The 11,722-nt window shown below is 34.2% G+C and overlaps 1 protein-coding gene across 7 annotated transcripts; it reads left to right on the plus strand.

Annotated features, from left to right (window-relative positions):
- The first annotated feature begins 290 nt into the window (after positions 1-290).
- Positions 291-10,997, plus strand: LOC141459805 (calcium-binding mitochondrial carrier protein SCaMC-2-A-like). 7 transcript variants are annotated; one of them, XM_074139301.1, is made up of 8 exons: positions 291-431; positions 1,621-1,743; positions 2,177-2,255; positions 3,013-3,194; positions 4,238-4,405; positions 5,210-5,357; positions 5,884-5,970; positions 10,875-10,997. In XM_074139301.1, exons 2-8 carry the CDS (start codon positions 1,621-1,623, stop codon positions 10,982-10,984), a joined length of 897 nt encoding a protein of 298 aa, XP_073995402.1. In that variant the 5' UTR covers positions 291-431; the 3' UTR covers positions 10,985-10,997. The 7 variants fall into 7 exon arrangements, with proteins under 7 accessions (XP_073995402.1, XP_073995405.1, XP_073995404.1 ...); XM_074139304.1 differs by lacking the exon at positions 10,875-10,997 and adding an exon at positions 6,403-7,333; XM_074139302.1 differs by having other exon boundaries at positions 299-431; positions 1,594-1,743.
- Positions 10,998-11,722: the final 725 nt, after the last annotated feature.

The raw sequence follows: 11,722 nt of genomic DNA on the forward strand, positions 1-11,722 counted from the left end.
CGAATTTTAGGAAGATAAAAAAAAAGTGGAAATCGATTTTAAAAAAAAAAGTTATTGGTAAATTGCTATGGAAGTTTGAGTAAGAGTTAATCTGGACAGCTACACCTGCTACATTGGCATGGAAACACTTGGAAATATAATAGATGCAACAATTTAATCACTGAAATATTTATAAAATTATTCATATGATTTTTTTTTTAAATAAATGTAACACAGCTTTTAAAAGCCTATCATAAATAAATATTTTTAATAATTACAAAGAATTGTAGCCATTTTAATTTCAAAAATTTTATTAGATTAATACAACAAAATGTCAGAAGCTGTGCTCTCAAAAACTGTCATTTCTAGCCGCAACAAACTTTAAAGGAGACCAATGGTAGTTGAAAATCTAAATGCCTCAACTTGGAAATGAAAAGTGAACAAACTGGAAGGTTCGTACGTTTACATCTGTAATCGGAGAAGTCGGAGAATTTTTTGGCTAATAAAAAAATTAATTTATTGTTTGTGATTAGAAAATGATTAGATGGCGCGCTCTAATTACGATTCATCTTACCAAATTCAAAGTATCTGATGGGATACCCAAACGGCTTTCACATATCTTAAACTCTCTTGGTTCAAACTCACTATTTCTTCTAGCAATTTATTGGTAAAATTACACAGAATGTAAAACCATACAGCAGTGAGTGGGGGAAAAAGTTCATATTTAACATAATTAGAACTCCATAAATACATAAAATTGTTTAATTTAATTAATCAAGACCCAGAAACGGAGCCATTATCTATTAAGTGTACATAAAACTAAATTAGCCCAATAGAGACAATTGTCTGGTCTCCACTAGTTGGAAGAGTAGTGTCTGATAGGAACATATGTGAAAGTCCATAAAACTAATGAATCAAGCTGTGATGACGAATAAACTTCTAGAACTGGTTAGGAATAGAATATAAAAGCTATATATTTGATGGACAAAATAAACTGCCTGCATATTTAGCTCGTAATAAGAAATATTACTAGTCAGAGTAAAAATCTGGTGAGCACACGACTTTTCTTCAAGAATTTTTCATGGTTTTCTAAAACTGCGAACACTTTACACACAAGCATGACAAGTACATTAGGACGGCCCTCTATGAGGCCATTTTTTTTAATTAATTATTAGTACGCTAATAACTAATTAATTGGGATATTTACATTTTAAAGTTTATTAATCTAAATAAATCCAACATTACGATGGAGAGTTCGACTAACTTTCAATAAAGTCTATTCCCTGTTATTTATTTTGAACTGTACGTAAAACTGACAACGACTGTATTAGTCATGATTAATTATTCTCTAATTTTTTAGTAAAAAAAAATTAATGGCGGATTTGAAGTCCTCTCACCAATCTAGTCCACTTATACTGTAATCTTATTATTCCTGATTGAAAATGATAATCGATATTAAAAGTTTTGCCCAACTTGGTTCCTAACTGTGCCCTGAATACAATTTTTACCTTGTAAAATGCGTAAAAAAGAAGTGTCTCCAGCTACTTTTTGAGTTCACACCTATATTGAGTAAATGTAATATCGAAACTATATAATTAATAATCTCCCCAGTAGGAAAGGCTCATAGGAGCATTGTTACAGATGAAAAGCAATAATGAGCCCTTTAATGAATCTTGGTGGAAACACTTCTTAGCTGGAGGCACGGCGGGAGCGGTGTCCCGCACCTGTACTGCTCCTTTGGATCGTCTGAAAGTCATGGTTCAGGTAAACCTTTTCTTTTTTTTCTCTTTTTTGCAAGTTGAATAGATTTCTCCCTGCTGAACAGCGCGCTTCTATAAAAACCATGTACAGTTTAAAGAAATCCGTAAGAACATTCAATTAATGTAAACATTACATTGATATTATTAAATTAAATATAGTCCACTCTTAATAATAGGCAAAGTGATATGATCATGTAAAAAATAAAAAACTTTTATTTATTTTAAAAAAATCAAAAATTATTTGCTCTACATTAGAAAATAACTAATTCTCGAAAACGATTGAGAATTGGACCATGGTTTATGGTTATTTAATGTCGCCCATGAGCCTATGCAGCATAGCTTCCTCCTTTTCTTACACCCGTACGGACGTAATTTCTTCCAGTTTAACTTTCTTTTAATATTTATAGATGTAAACTACAGATTTGCTTGTGGTGTAGGTGACTGGGAAGACAATGAGGCCCTTGCAAGGCCTCCTGCAGATGGTGAAAGAAGGCGGCATTACCAGCATGTGGCGAGGTATGTGTTCCTTTCTAACCTTGTTATAGCCGATTAGAATGAATGGATGAAAATGATTAGAGAAAGATTACGTGATTTTAATTTCGGTTAAGCTATAAAGATGGCAGGAATATAGAGTACTGATCCGTCCATTAGTTGTAACGTTTATTAAATAGTTGTATATAGTAGAGGGATGAATGTATTTATAAGTAAGAATGGAGAGTGAGTGATATTCTAGTGATAAGCACCTAGACGATGCTGACTGTATGGCGAAAGCCAATGCCAAAAAATTAAAAAAAAACAAAACAAAATCCTTACTTTACTAAAATTAGGGGTATGTTGTCCTGTAAACCCTTGAATATGTTTAAGTTGGTGCTTTCGTACGTTTGGCAATAAGCTTGGAGTGAAGTTTTACATAGCCAGTGTATCAATTACGCTTGTTTCTAAAGAACTTATACAGGGTTTGAGATTGCACGGAGCATGCGCACCCCTACTTTATGAGTTCACTAAATTAGACGATTTGTAAAACCGTATATGACATCAAAGTCACCCTTTTTGACACAAAAAACAAAACCCATATTTCCATAAAAATAGGATTCACACAAAATGTATTGATCTACATGCAGCAAATGTACTAACATTTTTTGAAAATCGTTTAAGATATTTTCGAAACAAAGAAATACAAAAAAAAATTATACGGTAATTTTACTTCCTGATTATTGTGCATGCACATATTGAAAGCTTCCTCTTTCAAATCATATTGAGCATTTTTGTTCAGGCAATGGAATAAACGTGTTGAAGATTGCGCCAGAGAACGCCGTCAAGTTTCTCACCTATGATGAGATTAAAGGGATGATGATTCATTCTGGCGACGTGAACAAGACCTTAAACTCATTCGACAGAGCACTTGCAGCTGGCATTGCGGGGATCGTCGCACATACAGTCATATATCCTTTAGAGGTATTATCGATTTTTTATTTTTTATAAAAATGGGGTACGAGCAATTAATGACTTTCTCTCATCGTAATTTAATTGATTTTTTTAAATCTATGTGTCAATAAGAGAGTATAATAAGAGATGAGGCTGGCGTGCATCGAATCTGAGGGTTTCTATCAGAATAGGAATGTACACGATTACAATACATTCTTTCTTACAAAAAATTAGTAAGTAAATACTGAAAAACCGATTCAAGAAAGTTTATTTTTACCCATTAGCATTTCTGATTTTGTTAGAAGCTTTTGTCGTATCCGATGGTAGTTCCTAAAACAAGTAACAAATGAGAACAATTCTGAAATAAAAAGAATGAAAAAGATGTTCAGAAATTGTAACTAAATTTAGTACTATAAAGTAGATTCCTTAAAATGGTATTTACGGTGGATCAATTTTAGAAAAGATATCGCCTTCCTCGATAGTTTCTCAGTAAAAAAATAGAATTTGAACTTTCTAGGATCTGTCTCTTGATTTAATGTGAATACGCACAGGTCAATTTTAAAAACCTCACTTTCAGATTCAGTGGACTTAATTTAGTTAAAATCAATATCCGGTGAGAACAAAACATAGAAACTCTTTCCGTGAGCTATTCTCAGGACTTGAACCGTTTTTATTTTCTCTTAAAAAATTAATCAATGGAAATATCCGTTTTATTTTGGGCTTCTGATTCCAAAAACGAAATTTTAGACAAAACTATGGACGCACGAAATGGTTAGCGTGTGTGAACAAAACATTAATTATAAACTCATTGTAAGCTAAAAATATAATATAATTATTAAATTGTTTATTAACCTGACTTATGAGACTGTAACCTATCGAACAAAATCCCTCAACCGTAACTAGCCACTTGAATGTTTTTCTTTTTTCAAATTTTCTGTAAAATGGCTCCTTAGATTTTCTCTGACACATTTACAGTTTACAAACAGTGTTTTTATTAGGTGAGAACAGCCTATTGTAACATTGGTATTGCTACCAGGAGACAGTTTTCTTAATTATTTCTTATCTCCTGCCAGGTATTGAAAACAAGGATGGTTCTCCAACGAACTGGAGAAACCCAGAGCATTCTTAGGACATTTTTAGATGGCTTCAGAGTGAACGGTTTCAATATTTTTTTTAAAGGTTTTACACCATCTATTTTTGGCACCTTCGCTTTTTGTGCAGTGGACCTTGCCTCTTATGAAGTGAGTATGTCTATCTTTATCATTGTTGCGGAGCTATTCGCGAAGTTAAGATTAAAGAAGAAGCGATGGCGAACTCAACATTCACCTTTAAAAAGTAGTTTTTTTTACTTATTGTTCACATTTATTATTATTTATCCGTACTAAAGTTAAAGAAGGAGAAATGAAAGCTAAGAAAATTTGGAGACAAATGAAGACAATGGTCTTCATTTCACCAAGCTCTGGAATCTCGAAGATAGCTAGTGCGATCTTTATTCTATCGAAATGTGATCTAGTGCAACACTATTTTCTTCTAAATTGAATCAATTCTAAAGTTGATTTTTGCCCTGAATTTAGAGATATAAATAGTCAAAATTTCGAAATGATCTGTTGATTACTGAAGTGTAACGGCTGTAGTACTTAAATGAGCATTACAAAGTGAGAGTAAACAAGTTTGTTCTTCAAAGTGTAATCCATTTTTGTCTTTAATTTAATTACTCTTTGGTGCCACGTAGCAAAGAAAAATCACGAAACATAAGTGAGCATAAACATTTTCAAAGAGCTTCGTTTTTTTTAAGTTACTTTATTTTTCTTTGAAGGTGTCCATTTCATTTTTTTGCTCAGTATTTTAAATAAATAACTTTTAGAAATATTATTCTGTATGAAACATAATTTTTAGGAGCTATACATTTTGTTTCGAAAATTCTATTGGATAGTCTAAGGAATGATTTTTTTGGATTTTGGAATTTCCTCCAATATCGCACTTATGATTTAATTATTGTACATAAATAATAATTTATATTTCATTAACTAAACAACTAATTACAGGCTTTGAAGCGTACGTACCAGAGAACAATAAGATCTGATAAGGACATTTCTTTGTTGGTCATCATGTGTTGTGGCTTTACATCCTCCGTTCTTGGAAATTTGGTGGCCTATCCTCTAGGCATGGTAGCCACATATGTTCAGTTTTCAGGCTAGTCCATTTGCTATATTCTCTTAAATTAAATTATGCTGCAAGCCACTGTCTTTATAATCTTCATGTGCGTGATTTAGTTATTGATTTGATATTATTTTCCTTAAAATAAGTAATATCTTGACTTTCTTGTAGAAGGAACTGGGTTAGCGCTCAGGTACCAAATACATGATTTGTTTTCAGAATAAATGTAAATCCACTCATCCGAATCTCACCAAATAGTAGCATAAATCTCTGTTTGGAAAACAGTGGTCGACACACCAAAGGGTAACATCAAGTGATCCCCATTTTCAAAGTAGACCGAGACCCTAGACCTTTTGTCCGTCCAGGAACCTTCCGTGTTACACCTAAAATAATTTTTGTTACAAAGTTAATCAGTTCTCATCATAACCATCCCTGTATGAACGCTCAAAAGAAGTATAAGTTTTTAATATTTTGTTTGATAGAAGTCCCACTCAACGGATTTTGAACAACTTTAGAGCAAACGAATTTTCGAAAGACTAAAAGAGTTTCATTAAATTTTCAGATAATCCAAAGCTTAGAGGATTGAAAATGGCTCGAAACATTATCCTGGATAGATGGAGGAATTATGGATTTAGAGGAATGTACAAGGGTATGTACTTGTCATCCATAAAAACGATTCCAAGTGTAGGTTTAACTTACATTGTTTATGAACACTTACTGGATCTGTTTGGAACGGAAATGAAATGATTTGTAATGACGAAATCAAAATCAGTTAAGAAGCTCTCTGTATTATAAAAATAATAAATAGATAACCTCTACAATATTTGTTCATGTGTAACTGGGTAAAGAATATTTTAAATTGAGTTTATACTTTCCATTTCTTGAAATATGTTGGAGGTGTACAAATTTGAATATTATTTTCACATTTTTTCGTGAAATAGTACTTTGTTCCTTTTTTTCTTAAAAAAAAATCTAGTGAAGTATTCATTAAAGGAGTAGAATTAACAAAGGATTCTTACACTGTCCTGAATCAACTTTTTAAGTGTGACAATATATTAAATATTTACTTATTTTATTTTAGGTAATATAAATGACTCGTCAATAACATGAACAGATTAGAATAACATTAGTACATACCTCTCCAAAATAAGATCATCATTATCATCTTGTATTATAAACAATTCAGCAGTAAGGAAGTCTGTAGTAGAACAAAATACAGGTGTGGTGGTTTAGGTACTCATGTAAAGTGGGTCTTGAACATTAGAACATGACCTTTGTTGAAGAGCTTTGCTGAAGAACTAAATTGAGTGCATTTCATTTTAACTATCATAATCCATTATTAGGTGTCATTAAGTACCAATGATATTCTATCGTGCATGCAGAACACCAATGAGAAGAAACATTGATACATTTTTTAACAAAATAGATTTCATTTTAAATTTTTCACACTTCAGCTCATTTATAAAGTATGTTTGTGAGGGGATTTTAAATATAAATTTCACTATCAGATTGTATAAAAATTTAAATAATCTGTTTATTGAACAGTTACCTTGTGAACCCATACACGGCTGGATTGTAAAAAAAAACTATATTGATAGTGTAAGTAAAACAACTGTAGACAATTTGCGAACATGACAGCTGTTAATGAAGTTTAGCTTTAAGTTAAAAGAATCTAATTTTAGGAACTAACATATTTACGAGGTCAGTTAATGAACCTCGAAACTTTTAAAAATATTTTTATATGTAATTTGAACTACAAAAAAGTAGTGTTTTTGGAGTAAATAATGTATTTGACATATTTATTATTAATTTTGTACTTTTACTTAAAAATTGTTTTCCACTATTGTAAAAGAAGTAAAGATTGTGACCGGTCAGGGGAAAGGGACGATATCTTTGCGGGCGCCAGATAGCCGACGCTATCAGAGACGTGATCCCTAACCAGCCTCAAAAGAAAATTACCCTTAAGGGTGCCTTTGGCAGGATAGCTCACTGGTGAGAGGAGGGAGGGTCCTGGAGACAATTACCCGGGGCGATAGGGAGTAAAATAAAATTCTCTCTTGTGCTTAAAACCAACAAAATACCTTTAATTAAGGAAAATTTGATATAATAAGGAAAATTTATGCTAAAGATTTATGATACAAAATAATAATAAAAATATATATGTATATAACTCACAGACGATAGCTAATATAAGCGCGCACAGGCCAGGCCGAACGCACGGTAGAGAATGACTTTTTTTTATTTTTATTTTGGAACTTGGCTGTAAACAGCACCTGGTCTTGCAGTCCAAAGTGCAAATTTATATTATGTAGCAGCTCCTGCCTCCTACGACTATTTTTCGGTTACACCCCCTCTTCTTTGGAGGCGTAGACCTGTCGAGCCGTTGATGTAGTTACCCGTCCGGGTCTGGAGTTTGGGAAGCTGGATTTGCCTCTGCAGTTGGCTGGTGCAAGACATCTTCTTCGGGAGGCTCTCCCTTGTAAGGTTTCAATTGGGCGACATGGCAGGTTCCTAGCGCCCTTCCTTCTTCTGTCTGTAGCTCATAGACATTGGTTGATACCTTCTTTGACACGAGGAAGGGACCATCGAATTTGGGTGCTAGTTTAGCCGAAAACTTGTGCCCAGCTGACGATAAATGATGACTTTTCCGTAGAACTTGATCGCCTACTTGGAACGTAACGTTTCGTCTTCGAGTATTATAAAAACGAGATTGTGTTTTATTAGAAATTATTAAGTTTTTCTCCACTAAGGTCCTAAGTTCTTGTAATTTTGTGAGTGAATGTATCCAGGCCGATGGTTCAGACCAATTGTCAGCACTCTGTTCCACTGAATTACGGTAGGAATCGGGTTGTCGAAGTTCGCGACCGAAATTGACGAAAGCGGGACTGAAACCGGACGATGAATGTTTGCTAGTATTCAAGGCAAACATAAACTCCGCCAAATACTTGTCCCAATGTCGGTGGTCCAAGTCGATGTACGAGGCAATCATGGTTTTTATTGTTCGGTTCACCCATTCCACGGGATTGGCTTGAGGCCAATTGGGCGGTGTTCGTATGAACTTAATCCCAAAGGTCTCTGACAAAGTATTTATGGTGCGGTTAACAAACGGGGTGCCATTATCCGTAATCAAGGTGTATGGGGTACCCCAGCGGTATAACACATTTTCCTTAAAGCATTTTGCGACGGCAGCTGCATTAGCAGTTCTTATTGGGATCAATTCGACCCACTTTGTGAAAAGATCTTCAAACACTAACAGGTAATTGAATCCCTTAGTAGATCTGGGAAGAGGACCCATAATATCGGACGCTACGGTAGCCCAAGGTGAAGATAGATTACGCAGACCCATAAGACCTGCGGGAGCTCTTTGCTCTGGTTTATGACGTTGACACACCAAACAGCGTGAAACATAGCTACGAATATCTCGGGCCATTCCGGGCCAAAAGTAGTTAGATTTGATTCGATCGTAAGTTTTATCGTATCCCAGATGTCCGGATTCAGGCCTATTATGACATTCTTCCAAGATATGTTTAATTTGATCTCGTGGTATCACGAGTTTCCAAGAATCGAGACTTTCATCTTCCAAATTTAAAGGATCAATTCGGTGAAGGTAAAGTTGTTGGTTGGACACTTTCCAATCCGGAAATCGATGGAAAGGAGCGAGTGATCGCATTCGCGAGCCGCTCTTTGACTAAGCCTGAAAGCAATTATAGCGTTACCGAAAAAGAATGCTTAGCCGTAATTTGGTCTATTAGAAAGTTTAGGCCATATCTAGAGGGTTATCATTTTCATGTAATTACGGATCATAGTAGTCTGAAATGGTTGCAAAACCTCAAAAACCCTTCAGGACGTTTGGCGAGATGGTCGTTAGAGTTGCAAGGTTTTGATTTTGAAATCCATTATCGCAAAGGTCCTCTACATAAAGTGCCAGATGCCCTTTCTCGATTGAACTCTGAAGAAACTTCACGTACTATGGGAGTAGATATTCTCACTATCTCGGTTTCTCCGACTGAGCAGGACACTTGGTATACTAGAAAACTTCACCAAGTTCATTTTTTGAACGGGCGCCATTTTTTCCTTGTGACCGGTCAGGGGAAAGGGACGATATCTTTGCGGGCGCCAGATAGCCGACGCTATCAGAGACGTGATCCCTAACCAGCCTCAAAAGAAAATTACCCTTAAGGGTGCCTTTGGCAGGATAGCTCACTGGTGAGAGGAGGGAGGGTCCTGGAGACAATTACCCGGGGCGATAGGGAGTAAAATAAAATTCTCTCTTGTGCTTAGAACCAACAAAATACCTTTAATTAAGGAAAATTTGATATAATAAGGAAAATTTATGCTAAAGATTTATGATACAAAATAATAATAAAAATATATATGTATATAACTCACAGACGATAGCTAATATAAGCGGGCACTGGCCAGGCCGAACGCACGGTAGAGAATGACTTTTTTTTATTTTTATTTTGGAACTTGGCTGTAAACAGCACCTGGTCTTGCAGTCCAAAGTGCAAATTTATATTATGTAGCAGCTCCTGCCTCCTACGACTATTTTTCGGTTACAAGATAGAAATAAACCTACTTGTAGCGGAAGTTATTAGATTTAATCAGAATTAGCGAAACCAAGAGACAATTTAATGGATATTAAACAGTTAATGAGTAGCGAAAACATTTCTATCGATAAGACTCATTTTAACAGAATTATTAAAACATTAAAGAATCGTGAAAGAAAAGATTTTCCCAGAAAATAGATTAAGGGCCAATAGATTGAGGGCGTTTCTGAGAAAGCAATCATCTGAAATGCATGGTCTTACCTACCTCTTGTTAAACAGTATTAAAAGTGTTAGTTTTAAATAATTCCCCAACCGCAAGTACCCAACTCTTTACCCAATCGATTGTTCAATTTTCGGAAATGGCTCTTAGTTTTTTTTGTTAACACCTTATATACTTTACTTAGGCATTGCTATATATAAAACTATTACATTATAATTTTTCTAGAAAAATTATTTTAAAAAAAGTTCTCAAGTAGGATTTATGTACATAGACTCCGCCTGTAAGATTAAAGAGAGGTAATGTACGGTTATAATCGGAATATTGTTGATAAGAATTCAATGCGATTTCAAATTTTATAGTTTGAAGAAAATTTGTTTTAACCTGACGAGAGAGGGTCGTTCCAGTGCTCGATCCAGATTTTGTATTTATTTTTAGTTGAATTTAAGTACAAAATACGGCAGATATTTGATGAAATGCTGTGGTCGTTATAAGTTTGGCAACTTCTGAAAATGAATTTTCAGGATTTTTGAAGTAACTTTGAAATGAACTGTAAACAATTATAAAATAAAACCTATGAAATGTAAATGTTATTCCAACATCTAAATTTCCGTTTATTGTTAGATTCTAACAAAATTCAGTCATTTTCGTGCCATTCTGAATAGGCATTGGCGTTCTATTATTTTAATGCAGTTTACGATTTAACAAGTGTATAATGTTTTTAATGAGATATGTTTCTGAAATTCTGATTCTGAGTTTAGGATTTTTGTTTGTTTTTGTTTAAAGTTGTTCGTGTGTTCACTCTGATTTTTTTTTTTTCAATTACTGGAGAGGAAACAATACTAATTCCGGAGTGCCGGAATTTAGAGAAGGCACAAGATTTACGAAGAAAGTGACTGGGAAATAAGCATACCTACTTTTCATAGTACACCGCTATGATATATCTACCTAGAGGGGTCAACGGTCACCCTGCCGTTTTATTCGACCAAGTTGATTGAATTGTTATCCAACTTACCCTATTCGATTTCTATTAGGCTTAATCCAAGTTCGCTTGCATTTTGAGCCCTGTGGAGGTTATTATTATCATTATTATTATAAAATACTTGATTATTTACTTTAATTATATTATTATAGTACATTCTCTTTTACTCATTAAATGTTATGAAATTAAATTGTATTTCATTTTCTGATTTGTTTATTTCAATTATTTTATTGTATTATTATTTCTCTTTCTTTTTCAATCTTTAAATGTAAGAAGTTAAATTGCATTCTCGTTTAATGCCCGTTAGATAGACTCCTCCGACGATCGATTGATCATAGATAAAGTCTTTATTATTAAATTGTAAAATGCATATTTATTTTTATTACTGTAATATATGTTTTAAATAAAGTCTACTATTTTTTTTTTTTTTTTTTTTTTGGCGCATCAACAGCTGAGGTCATTAGCGCCCGGAGCTTTTTCCAGTGCACTGCCGGCCTCCGGACAGTGTTCTCTCGTTACAGACAACACTGTCCATCACCGGACAGTGAGCTGTAAGAAGCTCCTAGGAAGAGAAAATCTAAGGGTCAGCTGCTGGATTTGAACCCGGGACCTCCGCGTGGGAGTCCGAAAGTGTCCGTGTGTTATGTTTTAG

This window comes from Rhodnius prolixus, unplaced genomic scaffold (assembly GCF_049639745.1).
Source record: "Rhodnius prolixus isolate KJV_2025 unplaced genomic scaffold, Rpr scaffold_23, whole genome shotgun sequence".
NCBI lineage: Eukaryota > Metazoa > Arthropoda > Insecta > Hemiptera > Reduviidae > Rhodnius > Rhodnius prolixus.